This window comes from Astyanax mexicanus, chromosome 11 (assembly GCF_023375975.1).
Source record: "Astyanax mexicanus isolate ESR-SI-001 chromosome 11, AstMex3_surface, whole genome shotgun sequence".
Lineage (NCBI taxonomy): Eukaryota > Metazoa > Chordata > Actinopteri > Characiformes > Acestrorhamphidae > Astyanax > Astyanax mexicanus.
Genome location: NC_064418.1, coordinates 33,857,695 through 33,874,009, shown reverse-complemented (window position 1 = coordinate 33,874,009; position 16,315 = coordinate 33,857,695). Strand labels below are relative to the sequence as shown.

At 36.8% G+C, this 16,315-nt stretch overlaps 1 protein-coding gene across 13 annotated transcripts in view; it reads left to right on the top strand.

The window, feature by feature from the left end:
- The window catches only part of LOC103024662 (bromodomain adjacent to zinc finger domain protein 2B), a 91,360-nt gene that overhangs the window by 47,260 nt on the left and 27,785 nt on the right, over nt 1–16,315 (top strand). For all 13 annotated transcript variants that reach the window (XM_049485220.1, XM_022680022.2, XM_049485222.1 and 10 more), the window contains 5 exons: nt 1,363–1,467; nt 10,566–10,754; nt 12,824–12,988; nt 13,642–13,934; nt 15,472–15,702. In XM_049485220.1, coding sequence (XP_049341177.1) covers nt 1,365–1,467; nt 10,566–10,754; nt 12,824–12,988; nt 13,642–13,934; nt 15,472–15,702 — 981 coding nt within the window. In that variant the 5' untranslated portion in view covers nt 1,363–1,364. The remainder of the gene's footprint in view (nt 1–1,362; nt 1,468–10,565; nt 10,755–12,823; nt 12,989–13,641; nt 13,935–15,471; nt 15,703–16,315) is intronic.

Genomic DNA, 16,315 nt, shown 5'->3' with positions numbered 1-16,315 from the left:
CTACAGGGACTAGACAAGCTGTGTGTGTTCATTAGAAGAGTTGTTCACAAAAAAATGTGTAAACACTATCAGCAACTTTCATATTGCTTGATTTTTCTGGTAAACAACAGGGTCTTACGAATGCCAATTTAATAATTTATTTCTTTGCATTTCTCTGTATTTGTTAACGATTATAAAATCTAATATCTCAAATATTAGACATCTTAGTTATTTCTCCCATTTTTATGGTTAAATTGTTAATTAAAAAAAATTATTTGTATGTAATTATGTTGTTTTTTCCACTCAATTTATAGAGACAACAAATGATTAAATTAAATATTAAACATTAAATTACATAAATTGATCATTCATTTAGTTGCCTGCATGCTGTTAATAGCCTAGTGGTTGTTTACATCCTCTTTTAAATCATTAATTAGTTGTTTATTTAGCTCGGTTTTTAGATTTAATGTTTGCATTTCCTGTGAGCATAGTATATAAGCAATAATTGACCCTTTTTAAAAATGATGACTTCCTTTTATAGAGCTTCATTACAGACACCTGCACATGCATAGAATAATAAGCTGAATAAGCTGTAAATGTGTCTCAGGGGTTGAAGCAGTTCGTTAGAGTCCAGAGGAGTATAAGGTTTAATCAATTAATTTGTCTTGGCAGTGGTCAAGGAGTTCAGGCTGTGTAATATAAAAATGGCAGCTTAGGTTATGTGCATTATAAGTTAGGGATGCTGATGCTGATTTTATTATTCACAAATCAATGGAAACATTTAATTATTGACTGTTTTTAATACAGCTCTGGGAAAAAATAGACCTCTTAAAAATGATGAGTTTCTTTGATTTTACCAAATTGAAAACCTCTGGAATAAAATCAAGAGGAAGATGGATGATCACAAGCCATCAAACCAAGCTGAGCTGCTTAATTTTTTACACCAGGAGTGGCATAAAGTTATCCAAAAGCAGTGTGTAAGACTGGTGAAGGAGAACATGCCAACATGCATGAAAACTGTGAATAAAGACCAGGGTTATTCCACCAAATATTGATTTCTGAACTCTTAAAACTTTATGAATATAAACTTTATATTATTTGTGGGCTGAACGCTCTTAAATTTCTTAAATTAGGTTCAATGCAGTACAAGTGTACAAATGTATCTAGTGATCTGGTATAATTTTGACTACGCTTCTCATATGGATTTGTAGTATAATGCATCTTTGTATTAAAAAATGTCAGTTACTTTTATTAATTTATCATATATATGTCCTAAATGAACACAAATATCTGTATTTTTATTTTTAATAAATCTAAAATGTATCTGTGTATTTGCCTATACTGACATGTTTTTCTTTTCCTTGTTTGTGTGTTTTTTATAAGGTATGGAGTCAGGAGAGAGACTGGCATCCCCCACACACCCCCAGCCGTCTATCAGATCTACTGCCTCCCCTTCTTCCTCATCACCAAACACAACAAACAAGAACGGTATGAGAACACACACCCACACACAAATACATGTTCAGCGCGGTATACCTAAATACACCTACACACATAGTATTGTCTTTTTATCTTGTTGTTGTTTTTTTTCCTCTTCCACATATAGATAAATGTAACTCTTTGAATTAAAAAAACTGTTTTAAAAGTCTGTGAAAATGTATGTAAATCTATTCATGTGGGCAGTAAATATTTATTTATATTTCAAAAAGTACATTGTCATTTGATGTATGCAAGTTTGTTCACTTAACTTTTACTGAAGCAAGCACACTATAGTTTACAGTTACCAACCAGTACCTAGTTTATCTTATCAGTCCTTCCGCTAAATTTACTTTTCTTGTTCTTTGTAAGATACAACAGATCATGCTGCACATACAACTCTTCCTCAACCTCCATTGTCAGCAGTAGCTAGTAGGTTATTAAAAAAAGTTGTTCTAACATTAGTAGGAACCGTTTCAGTGAGTAAGTACTATCATACAATAGGGAAACCCCAGGGTGGCAAAATTTTCCATCTGATAATAAAAGTTTTGCAAGTTTTTGTGCACACCCTACTTATAGGCCAAATGTGTAATTATAGATAACGATCATTGATTTTAGATTTAAAGGGGTCTTTATTAGATGGTGAGGCATAATAAAAAGGGCACTGTGGGAAGACACAATGCATTCAGATTTAAGTAAGGTGGTGCTACTTGTAAATAGGGCTGTGTATAGGCAGCACCCTGTCAGTACGATATGTACCACTTCACAGAAATCTGAATCAATGATTGATTCAGTATATTAAAATATATTGTGATCCTATAGGCAAGATGATATTGTGATTTTACATGTTAATTATTTTTTATTTTAGTATAAAATAGCATAAAAACACACCATTGTATGCATACAATTTGGGTTAAAAATATGTGAATTTGAGAATCATCAATGATTTAAAACATATAATACTTCGATATACCAGTATTAATCGTGAGGATGGACAAAAGCAGGAGATAATCATTTTTGTACAATACTTCTTTCTTAACATTATAAATTGTATAAAGAAAGTCAATTTTAATTGTAAGGAGAGTAGAGATGTTTTTAGATTGTTGTGAGAATGAGCAAGATGTAGATAATTTGAATCCTCTTTAGAGAGAAACGTAAGGAATGTTTCAGAACAGGTATGAGAAATATGGTATGATAAAAATATTGTCTCATGGTCTTTAAAATTTTTTTCACTATAATTATCACAATTATTGTGATATATGTGATTGCAGTTGTGCACCAGTAGTAGTGGTTGATGCTTAAAAAAAACAAGATGCAACAGCTACACCATAATCAGTACAGATTTTTTTTTACTCAAAATAAACTGTAAATCATCCAATTCTGCTCTGTGTAATTAAATCTACAGTGTTATTTAAGCACTAATTAGATCATCCAGGTGCATAAAAAAGTATATTGTCAAGACCATAAAAAAATAATAATACAATAAAATATCATCATATTGCCAAACTCTATTTCTGGGTTAGGAAGGTGATTTTATTTTATTTTTTGTCACATAAATATGCATTTTATCCTCTGTCATGCTTATGTACACTGAATACATTTTCCATACAGAGTCCTGTGACACAGAAAGAGTCAAATTTAAGCTGGAAATTGGCAACTAGGCTATGATGCCACCATGTTCACCTGGATTGAAATCCCACCAACCTTGCTGTAAACACACAAAGACACACCATTTACCAAAGCAGGAGGATTGTTCCGTGTTAATTATGTGTGTTCCATTAAGAAGGCAGTGAGAGAGAGCCTCTAGCAGCCCAGTCTAACACTCCTCTGACAGTTTGGCTGCAAAAGGGGAAACTGCTGTTTTAATGAATGCCAACAATTAAAAAGCCCTCAAAGATTTCCCCCCTTTTCTCTCAACTGCTGACAGCCTTTAGCTTCTGTTTACTAGAAAGAGAAAGAGAGAGAGAGAGAACGAGCGAGAGAGTCTTCTGTTTTCTCTCTCTCTCTTTTTTTTTTTTTTTTAAATAATTATATTTAAAGTGGTGGTGCGGTGGGCAGGCGCGTGCTGTTAGATTGTCCGCAGCAGATAACAACATGCAAATTCCCTGTGATTTCCGACATTATTTTCTTGATGACAAGAACACAACACGGAAGCTGCTTCTGCAATTAAAGCCATCTCTCTGCAGCATTGTGCATTTTTCTATGCATGGACATATTTAGCACAGGCACACACGCGTACACACACACACACTCCCTTTAAATGTGTCTGGGAGATGAGATTTTTTTATTTTTTATTTTTTATTTATTTATTTATTTTTTTGCCCAGATAAGCTGTTTTGAGCAGAGCGCTGATTAAAAGCAGACAGCTCGGTGACACCTCTGAAGTCAGATTCCACAGTGTGTGTGGTATAAAGCAGACTGTCGTTTGTTCATTCGTTGGGCCTCCCCCCCCCCCCGAAGCGGTGCATCATACCAGGATATTGCAGCTCCTAAAGATAGTGCTTGGCTTGTGTCCTATATCTTTGCTATTAATGCACAGAATTGCTGAATTTGCTGGAGTGTTTTTCATGCCTCATGACAGTCAGTAGCATATTGTCGCTGTTGCACAAAAACATATCCTCAAAATGGCTGCGTTAGAGGAGAAGGACAGAACCTTGGGAAGTTGTAGTGGAAGTCAGCATGGATACCTCACTCAGTAGGACTCACATCACAATAGCTCTCTGACGGTAGGAAAGTAAAGACAAGCGCATGCCTCCTCCGATGCATGTGAAAGCAGCTACCTCCTCCTTTCAAACTAAAAAAACAGTGCCCTCAGAGGAAAGTGTCAAATCCCCAGCTCTCTGTTACATCAGCCAACAGATACCTGTGCCAGCCAGAATCACAATGGGCATAAAGAGCAGAGAAAGCGCCATCTGCCGACCCAGACAGAGCAGAAACAATTGTGCTCTCTCCTAGGCTCTGGATGCTGATGTCAAAAAAGCATTCATCATAAAATTCTCACCCACCATAAAGAACAAGTGAGAACAAGTGAGAGCACCTAAAAATGATTAGTTTCTTTGATTTTACCAAATTGAAAACCTCTGGAATGTAATCAAGAGGAAGATGGATGATCACAAGCCATCAAACCAAGCTGAACTGCTTGAATTTTTGCACCAGGAGTGGCATAAAGTTATCCAAAAGCAGTGAGTAAGACTGGTGGAGGAGAACAAGCCAAGATGCATTAAAACTGTGATTAAAAAACAGGATTATTTTACCAAATATTGATTTCTGAACTCTTAAAACTTTATGAATATAAACTTTATATTATTTGTGGGCTGAACGCTCTGCATTTTTTTTTTTATAATTATTTTAGCCATTTTTCATTTTCAACAAATAAATGCTCTAAATGACAATATATTGTAACATATACCTATAAATAGCAAAATCAGATGTCTCTTCATTTTGTTCCAAAGCAGTTTTTTTTATATATATATACATATATATATATATATGCTGCTCGTCATATAAGTTTGAGCTTTGCTCTGAAAAAAATAATCTGTTTCTTCAGTTGTCTTTGAGCTTAATTGTTTTGTCTGGACCCATCACAATAGGCCTCTGATGAGTCAGCCTGATTTTATCATCATCTTAAAAGCGCAGAAAATCAAGACAGACTCTGATTAAAGAAAAAAATTATGCAGTATCTCAGTTTGTCACTTTTAATGTTAGTGTAAAATATTACATTAATAGTTTGAAAGAACAATAATATACACACATTTTTAAACTTTAAACCATCCTTTTTATCATAAAAATCCGACTCTGTGTGTAAAAGAAAAAAAAAGGTTTTGCCTGTAAGAGACAATATGGACCCAGTGCTTAGCAAGGTGGCACTGTAAATTCATGCAGGTTCCCATCTGCGCTGTTGTGTTCTGCTAAACCTCACTGTCATGTGTGTTGTGCGCTCTTTATTCATAAATGGATGCAGGTAGGAGATGATAAAACCCAGCAGAATTAGAGCCTCTTCTCACCTCGTGAGGTCACCGCAGGATGAGAAAAGACGAACGTGCTGATGGATTCTAGTTGACGGGGACAAATGATGTGTTCCGTTCTGAGGGGAACACGGCAGCGACTGAACACAGAGCGCTAACCGGAGTCGTGTGTGTGTGTGTGTGTTCATGTGTGTGCGGAACTTCCTTTTTTCTTCCCCCACCTCCTCCTGCGCCAGTCCACTTTAATTATTCTGAGGCTGGGGATAATGATGCCATTAATATTAAAAAGGTATTTGCAGATGTCATTGTGGCGTGCTGTGGAGAACGTGGAGAGGAGGAGATGGATGCTGGCCTTTCCACCATTTCCTCTCTTTCCCCTCTCTCTCTCTCTCTCTCTCTCTCTCTCTCTCTCTCGTACACTTCCTCCTTGCTTTCTCTCTCTCCTCCACCCTAGACGTCCAGGCCCTCAGAGAGCTTCCAGATAAATATGCGACTCATTAGAATGAGATTGAAAGAGGAGATTTTCCTGGTGCGTACATAGATGGGCATGAAGGCAGCAGAGCTCAGGGAGGCCCCGCTTTGTCTCTCCTGAACAGTATTTTTCTTTTTTTCTGTATTTTTCTTTTTTTCTTTTCCTTTTTCCTCTTGGCAATATGTAGGGTTTTCATTCCTTTTTTATCATCTATTCTATTCAGGCCCTTCAGGATTGTAGCAATAAATGAGTTCCTGAAAGATACTCAAATAGCATGTAATGACAACTGCAACTAGGGATTACACAAACATCTCATTTTTTCACCTGTATATTCATATATTTAGTATGAATGTACTAAAAAATATATATATATTATTAAATATTGAAACTGTTACCAAGCATGTTAAACCCTATATTTAAATATTCAATAGTTCATATTTGGGAATGCCCACTTCTGTATAACACTTCAGAACCTTTTGTGAGTGGGTGTTAGAGCTTAGATTCTCTGCCCAAACCTGACCAAGATTTCCCACCACTTTCCTCTGGCCTGGTCGGGTTGGGCTCAAGAAAATGGTCTGTGATGTAGGCATCTGTTTTAATGCTATATTTATTTTATTCAAAGCTATGGGATGATAATCACAATATAAGTGACAAGCTGAGTAACAAAACTTTTTTTTTTTTTTTTTTTTATAAAAGTTGCATAAGTTAGAATGTTATAATCACACAGCTCTGGCCGCACACGTGAGCTTCTCCAAAAATATTTTTCTTAAATAATAGGTCTATGCTTCTTCAGTGTTGCAATGTTAACTAACATCATTCTGAACAGATTTTGCTCATTCAAACAGCCCTAAAAATTGTTTTTAAAAAAAATGTCTTTATGGATTAAATCTGGCTTGGGCTCATAATGACAAGTTAGGGGGTGGGACGGTGCGGGCTTGGGCGAAACGTGCACAGGCTTTTTTGGGCGCGATTTGAGCTCTAGTAGGTATGCGTGATAGATTGCAGTAATGATGGCAACCAGCAGCATCTGGCTTAAATTGTCCATCTGAACAAATAAGTAATTCTGGCTGTACTCTCATCTCGATTCAATACAGGAGGCTCCTCACACATATCCCACAGTTTAGTTCAGCATTATTTTGCATCCATAGAACATGGCAAATGATACGTTACTAGTGGCATTAGGCTGTGTGATGTTTGTGTAGTAATATGTACTTTACTATAGTATCAGTTATTGTTCTTGCAAATATAGAAGAACTATTTTTGAATGAGCTGTCTAAGTGTGAGGCATCTTTTTATTGTTTAAGATTAAGTCAGGTCAGGCCAGGGTTATTTATAAAGCATTTTATATTAACGGATGTAACAAATCATCTTTACCGAGGTAAAGGTCCAAGCCCGTAGCGACTGCCACAGTGGCGAGAAAAACTCCCTTATAAAAGAGGAAGAAACCAAGGCTCAAGGAGGAAATCCTCATCTGGTCAACACCGGATAGCAAAACAAACTGCAAAAAGAATAAAATGAATAAAAAAAATAAATGTATTCACAGTAGTGAAATGTAAAAAAAAAAAAAATGAAATGAGATGACAGCAAACCCTGATTTGAAAAAAAAAATTGTGGATGCCCTTCTAATAAAGACATTCAGGTACTTTAGGTTGGACCCATTGATGACACAGATATGCAAATGTGCAATGATGGAATGATGATTTCTTTATTGATGGAATGATGACTTCATCCAATACTTTTGGGATGAGTTTTTGAGCTGGACATGATGTGGTGAGTGGTGATGACCCAGTATCCTCACCTTTCTAATGCTCTTGTTGCAGAGTGTGTCCCAGTTTATGCGCTGCAACTGCATAGACTAATATGTTTTTAAGTGTAAAGTATGAACTATATACAGCTCTGGAAAAAAAACAAGAGACCACATACGAATGATGAGTTTCTTTGATTTTACCAACTTGAAAACCGCTGGAATATAATCAAGAGGAAGATGGAAGATCACAAGCCATCTAACCAAGCTTAAATGCTTGAATTTTTGCACCAGGAAAGGAATAAAGTTATCCAAAAGCAGTGTGTAAGACTGGTGGAGGAGAATGTGTAAAGATGCATGAAAACTATGATTAAAAACCTGTATGTGGCTTTGCAGAAATTTTAGCAGAAGCACATTGATAACATTTATCATAATATTTGGTGCTCTTCACTCTCACTTCTACTTTCAGTTTAAAAGAAAAAACCTTAAGCACTGCTGCTTTAACTAAAAGTAAAAATGTGAAACAAATGATATAATAGCAGCGAAACAACACTCGAGTGATTATAGGCAACTTGTATTCATCCCATGCAGTTTGTAACATAATTTTCTCCGCAGTTAAATGTGTAGAGTCGGTAGCTGTCCAGCAGCTCTCTGTGTTTGACAAATGTTCTTTGCAGTTCCTTATTAGACTAAAACTAAAGTTCTTCGCAGCACTTTTCCCATCATCACTCTCCTCCTCACTGCTCTGTCAGGTTAAAAGCATTCGACTCTTTCATGCTACTAATCAAGTGTGCTTCTTTAAGAGTCATTCGGATGGTGGAGGTACACAGCCTGACTGCTAATCGCTCATCATAGCTTCGGTGGAGGTTTTAACAGTGAAACACTGGGGCTACACTTTAGCTAGGCGAGTTACGGCAGTCGCTGGAGATTTAACAGTGTTACTCTCATTACGACGAGTGTTTGAACAGTCAGGTGTGATTGGTAATATCTCTCTCTCACACACAGACACACTGCTTGACATGTGGACCGGCTTGTATTTGAGGCTTTCTGAAATGCAGAGCAGATAAGCTTGCGCTCCGTCTCCTTGTTGTGTATGTTTGTGCTGCTAATTGAATTTTCATGCGCCATGTTCTCCTCTCTGTCCTCTGTCACACACAGATCTGTGTGTATGTGTGTGTGCGTGTGCATGACTGAGAATGTCATCTGTCATTTCACACAGCATACAAACACTCACTTTTAGAACTGTCACAATATTTGTGTGTGTGTGTGTGTGTGTGTTTATGGACACAGACAGTTTTAAAGGAACAACTGAAGTGTTTTCTTCTTTTTTCTTTCCATCTTTTCTTCTTCCGCTTAGCATTTGAGTGTCGGTGCACAGAATGCATTCAGACGGTGATGTTACTGGAGCGGCTATTCCTGAGTGGCTCTGTTGATGGATTTTCTTTCTGATGTTCATTCCAGGCCGTTTCTCTCCATGCCTGAATATTATTAATCACAGAGAGCAGACGCACACCGCTTCACATTATACGTATAGAAATCCACTCGCATACAAATGCGCTGTATAAATTTCTGAGTAGGTTTTTATTCTCTTGGTGGTTAATATTCCGTTCCTAAAGAGTGGAGCTGTGGTTCTGTCTCTCACACATGTCTGTTTGATCTTGAGTGTTCCTCTTTGCATGCTCTTTATGCAACTTTACAAAACAGTAACCAACCAAAGCTTTTTAAACTAGTTAAAGCTAAGGTGATCATATGGGGTTATTATCCTTGGACATGTCCTGATCATTTTTAAATAGTATAAATAATCTAAGTTTCTGAAAGTTTTCTTTCAGGTCGGCATTTGCTTATGTTTACATTTGACATTTAATATTGCTTTTATATTTGGAGTTATAGTTGTGTAAAACACTTTTATATAAATTTGAATAAAGTTTAGTTTACGCTTGTCACTAAAATGAGATCTGTTCCCCAAATATTTACTTATGTCTCAATTAGTGCTGCACCAAAATAAACCCAAAATACTGAACCCACTGAACCCAGGTTTACATGAATGAGTAAATTAAATAGCATACGTATATTTTTGTGTTTTGCTTTTTAAAGAAAAGGCCATTGTCTACAAATATGTAAACATATATTTGATTTAAAAAAAAATAGATATTAGCTTAGTGTTTAATATACAAGCGAGCATAACAACAAAATACAGTGCATTTACCTCAGCAGTGCTTTACTAACAGCTCATTTTTGTTTGAATCAAATGTAATTTAAAGAAAAATACATTCTCTACTATCATATGCGTATTTTATCTTAACGGATTTACGTGATGTTAATTGTATTATTTATCTTATACAAGGGCCACAATTATGATTAATTCAGAACATAATTAAAGGAGGAGTGTGCAGGTTGAGTGTGCTGTTAATAAAACGATCCTAACATAAGAACACCGCAATATGATTTCAAATAAAAAAAATAAAAAATGTCTGAAACGTTTTTTTTTTTTTTTCCTTCGGTTGCCAAATATTTGTTGCATCCCTAGCCTTGATTTATGTAAATGATGGTTCTCATCAAGGTGTTGCAGCCTCAGAAGACAAAACAGTTTAGAGGAGCTGTAGTGGATTTCACAGAGCAGTTGAATAATAGATGTTTTTCACATTTCAATTAGAATCATCAGAAAAGGCAAGTAAGTGAGTGAGTGCTTGGTTTACAAACTCACACTGTTATACTATCACATATACTATCATATCATAGGATGTACCTCAGTACAGTCTATATAGGAGAGGACAATAACAAACGGACACAATAGCTAGCTATCTTCCCCCTGGCTGCGAGTTTTCAGATACTTGTGGTTGATTGCTGCCAAACCTCAGAAGGCCAAAAAAAACAGTATTTGAACAGCCTTAGTCCTGAGCTCATTCTCTGTCCCGTTTTCTCCCTGCAGGGCATTTGTTTCGGATGGCAGGTGATTCAGCGTTTGGAATGCCAGCAGTGTCCAGTGCCTTCCCCTTGGTGACCCATCCAGCCTTCAGTCTTTACTCCACTCTGACTGGACGCTCTCAATTCGGAGGCCTGGGGACTCTGGGGCTTCCAGCAGCTCTTGCCACACATCCCCAGCTTGGAGCTTTTCCAGGTAGGCAGGTGTAATGTGGGGCGCTGACCCACATTAGGAATGTATCGCTGGGAGAAGCTCCTCTGTAGCCTTTACTTCACTGTTATTTTGTATGATTTCATGTTGCAGTTAAATCAAATTAAATCAAGTAATTTTTATTATTTACTTAAAAAAAAAAAAGTTAGAAGTCATATTTTGGGCATTTCTGTTGGATTGTTCTTTATAAACTTTTGACAATGTGTACAGAACAACTGGCAGATTCTCATTCTGTCAAAAAGAAAAATGGGCAAAAATTGAGATACAAGGTTTTGTCAGACAGCGATGATAAATAAACCCTGTTATTCCCTCTGAATCATTCCGGATTTTTGCTGTTTGCTCTGTTATGGTGGCACATGACCCACATGCATCACCTTTACTGTCTCTTCCAGCGCGTCAGCAGGTTGCGAGCTTCAGCACTTCACGTTTATAGTGAAAGACTCTCCTGGATTAAGACATTGCTTTGACCTTCTCCAAGGCACACTATCGGACACTTTCACGCTTCTGCAGATATTTTGTGAAGTGATGTTCTTTCTGCTGTCTGAGAGAATAAATTGTTGCTGTAAAAATATCGCAGGGCTGCATAAATCTCCAATTTCATTACAAAGGATGACTTCATTTTGCTTTCTGTTGGTTGTTCGTTGTTGTTTTTATACAACCTTTCTGACATTTTTTAAGTATTAGGTTGTCTTGCTGTTTAATTGACTTGCTTTGTTTTCCACCGATGGTCTCGTTCATGCTGTTGCTCTGGCTTTGTCTGGATGTGCTGTTTGTCATAAAGAGGATGTTTGGAAAAGTTTGCTTTCACAGCTGGAGAGCATCTCCCAGGCTCTGACTGGTCGCAGATGAAGAGCGTTTTGTGTTTTTAGTTTTAGGGTTCCCAGCATGGTTATGGTAATAGCTTGCAAAGTAGATGTAATGTGTTGGTCATTTGCGTAGACCACAGCTTGAAATCAATAATGATGTTTAGACACCCAGCTTTGTGTTTCTGTGCTGCTATTTTATATAAATCCGGCTCTGTGAAACTACTTAAATGGAACAGTTAACAAATTACTTTTCTGATTGGAGCCAGAGTCATTCTTTCTGTGTATGTTTTACGGATTTACCAATTAGACTATGCTGTCAATACTATAAAGCTGTATTTTCCAGCTGAAAGTCATGCCAGAAGTTATGGGATAGGATTATGTAAATTGAGCATGAAATGTTACCTAAGGGAACTTCTTATATTATCAGAGTACAAGCAAGATCTGAAAGTGGAGCCAGATAAATGAGACGTTCCATTTCTATTTAAGAAGCTGTGCGGGCATTTTAAAATTTCTCAATCCACAATGTCACATGACTGGCAGAAATCACATCCACATTGTTCTTTAACTTTCATATGATGTAGCAAAAATCATCAGACCAAGCTGAACTGCTTGAATTTTTGCACCAGGAGTAAAGGCATAAAGTTATCCAAAAGCAGTGTGTAAGATTGGTGGAGGAGACCATGCCAAGATGCATCATTATTTTTTGGCAGATTGATATCAATGTTATTCACATGCTTTCAGAAGGCATTTTGGTACCCTCCTTTCTAAGGGCTTTATAAATAGTTTATAAAGGCGGTTATTAATGGTTATAAATTAAGTTGTAAATACTTTAAAAACATTAATAAGCACTTACAACACAAACAGAAAGAAAAACAGTGACTTACTTTTTTTTAACATGTCTAATAAAAAAAAATAAAGAGTCAGTTTAGTAATGTAATATGTTACTATAGTTACATGAATAGAGTTAATAACAGAAATGGTAATGATGACTGATGGAAAAATAATATAAGCATCTAGTAAGATCTGGTGTTTAACAGTATAAATGAATTTTTGATACACGACAGGCCACTGTTGCTCTTCCTATTTATGTTTTGTAACTTCTTATTAATGGTTTATAACCTAATTAATAACCAATAATATTCTATTTAATAAACTATTTACAAGCCCCTTGTGAAGGAGTTTTATTTTAAATTGGTACCATCATTTTTCCTAAAATCCTTCAAATGTATGTTAATCTCTTTCTTCCAGACTGGTGGCGGGCATCAGACACTGCACAGGTTCATGGAGCAGCTGCTGCCCTCTTTCCCCCTCTCCTGGGCCTGCCCCCATTGTTCAGCCCTCCAAGCCTGAGCACAGACCCCAGCCCTGGGCAAACGAACACCTCCAGCAAGAACAAACAGGCCTCTGCTAAAGGTACCCCTATCTGTAGACTGTCTTTTTTTTCGTTTGTTTGTTTGCCATTTTTTCGTGATGCCATCTTTTTTCATTTTACTTTTTTTTTGTACATTTGCTTATGCCAGTTATGGCAACAGGCCTTCCAGAGTAATAGCTATGCGTCTAAAGTGTGCTCTGATGCCAGTACAATGCAAGCTACTGTTTTTGTGATGCTTATGCATGCTCTAAAAGAGCAACTCTCAAGTGCACTTAGCAGCAAGCATGCTCAGAGAGAGAGGGACCTTTCAGTGTTGAGCTAGAGGGATTCCATGCATGGCTCAGGCGTATTATGAAATGAATTTAATTGCCAGCATAGGCAAAAAAAAACGTTCCTCTTGGGGGTCTCCCGGGTTTGAACTCAGGTGCTTGCATTTAGTTAATGATTGCTGTTGTCCTCTGGCAAACCACTTAGATTTTTTTAAGCTTTATCTGAAGTTTTAAGCTTTATCTGTTCCCAAGAGGAGGTGGCATAACAGACTTAAGGAAGTGCTAAGTTACCCAAGTTTACTGTACAGAGCCTCTAGCTGAATAAAGGATGAAAAAAGAAAGTGTTTTATTCTCCTTCTATGTTTTTTTCCAATGTTTTAAAACCATTCAGGTTAAATATGTGTGTTTGTATGTCTGTGTTAAAGGGTTGAATGGCACAGTGAATGGCAACAGCAAGTCCACTTCCTCTGGAGCGAGCTCAGCCTCCTCTTCACCCTCTCCAGCTCTTTCGACAAATGAACAGAGCAAACCACAAACTCACAGCCAGATGTCCAAACCCACTCTGATCCACCAGAATCACTGTAAAACCCCCAAATCCACTCATAACCACCTCAAAACCCAGTCGAACAAGTCAGAAAGCAAACCCCAGAATGGCAGTAGGAACCACAAGATCAAGGCAGGCCAAGTCCAGGACAAGTCCAGCCACAAAAAGGAGAAGGTAAAGACCACCAGTAACAGCAGACATATTACACAACATATGTTTGAGTAATTGCTTAAAGCATAAAACCTTGTAAACACTTATGATAAAGGCATTTTCAAGAAGAACAACTCAAACTCTTTGTGTTTGAGTGCCTGTTTTTATCTGGTGTATTTCAGCAGCAATTATATATTCTCTAAATAGATCTGTACAAGATGGGCAAAATATTTATTACAAATGTTTTCATTTTGGTCAATACAATAAAAATGTGGGAGCAATGTAAATAGTACCGAAGCCACCACCTGTGGTATATACTGCATACTGACATATCCCTGTTGCTACTTGGCTTGAATGCAGTGAACTGACAATAGTACCCTAAAATGTAAATTGTCTAGTTTAGATTTTTTTTTTTTGAATCATCATCACAATGTGTGCAATTGCAATGTCCCAAAGGGTCAAAAAAGGCCAATTTAGTATGTTCTCCTTTTTATTGTGTAACGGATGATTTCATTCCAATCTTGCTACAGAGAGGGTATTATTAAAATCATTAAATGTTCATGATCATTTATCTCTATAAAAATCTAGAAGGAAATCATGTATGTGAAATTTCACAGAATATTTATTATACAACTAAATATTAAAAAAAATAATAAATTGCAAGTAAGCCCTAAATGTTGGTCAGTATTAAAAGTTTAAAATAATATATATTGAAATATCATAACTAGGGCTGGGCATCATTTTAAAATTTTAATACCAGTACTGATAAAATACTTTGAATTCGATACCGGTACCCAAGCGATAAAACTATACTTTTTTTTTCTATACCTTTTTCTTAATTGTAACCAACAAATGCAAAAAGTTATTATTATTTTTACACAATGTATCTATTTAACAGACAACAAGAGTAATCTTATTTTCATACTGTCACTATGAGAGACTCCCTCTTTCTGGATCTTGTTGGAACAAACCAACTAGGAGCCTGAACAACAAACTACAGCTTTACTTGAGCTTACAACTACAAATATTTTCATTTTATTTCAAGTGCTTATTTAATTTTTTAATGCTGGTATTTCCCAGTATCATTGTGAGGGGGACAGTAACAATAGTGTAGTGTGATGTAGATGCATGCTCACAATGCAGACACCAAATGTTTTTTTAGACCTTTCGATATTCTGTAGTACCGAGACGTTCCTGTCGGTACCTTTTTGGTATCGAATTACAATACCCAACCCTAAATGTGTTTAAACTGGTGTTCTTATCAGCACATTTCAAATCACAATACGTATTGATCTCAGATTAGTGATTAGCCGTAAATATCATCTACAATTTTTATTTCATATATTTTCAATATGCTGTGCAGAATTGCATATATGGGTAGTACATTGCAGAGAATCTCCAGGTACTGGTTGTCATAAAAAATCTGCCAATTGTTCCATTTATAGAGGATAACTGTAATAGTTTGCTATTAAGCATGGCTGAGATTGATGGATGAGGAGTGTGTATGACTGTGTGGAGGAACACATAGACTGTTATTGATTGACCCTTCTCTCCCTGACAGAAACTGTGTAAGACAGTGGTGGAGATTTCAAGTAACAGCGATAGCCGTTCAGGATGCAGCTCTGATAGCTCCAGCGACACGCTCAGCAGCTTGGACTCGGCTGATCTAGAAGACGACGACGATGATGATGATGACGACGACGATGATGATGATGATGAGGATGGAGCTCTGTGCATCGCCAGCGAAGACTCCGACTCTGAGCGAGAGCAGAGAGTGAAGAAGAAGGTTAAGGTGCTTTGAAAAGAGTCTTCTTTTGCTTATGGTCATCGAAGTTATCAGTTAGTCCTAAGGGTGGAGCAGGGCTCTTATATAATATGAATGAATTGGCTACCTTAGAGGACCTGAGTGCATTTTATTGTGCTGTTATTTTGTTTTCCTGGAGAAACTTTTTTTTTCTCTAAAGGTCTTGAGTCATGAAATGTCAGAGCAGGATCCTGTGGAGTTTAGCCAGCTGAGTGTGTGGGCTGGTGTAGGTGTTCGATGAGTCAGAGCTGTCTGTTTCATGGACAGGTCAGGTCGTTGATGGTTCACTGAGAATCTGTGCTGTTTAAAAGAGAAAAATCTAAAATAGAAATGGGAAAGTGCATTGATGCATCACGACGGATCAGCGTGAAGAGGTTTAATTGCATTGTTATGGAATGTAAACACTTTATTTTGATTAAAACAGCAGTCCTTAAGATTTTTTTAAGCAGTGGCATTAATGAGTGGGAAGAGGGCAAATATTCTATTAAATATATCAGTGCATTCAGTTTCAGTGACCGTCTCTTCAAATTCTAAAGTATTTTATTGAGTGAGAGGTCTTCTGTCCATTTTACATATCGTTAATTACTAATGGCACTGATAC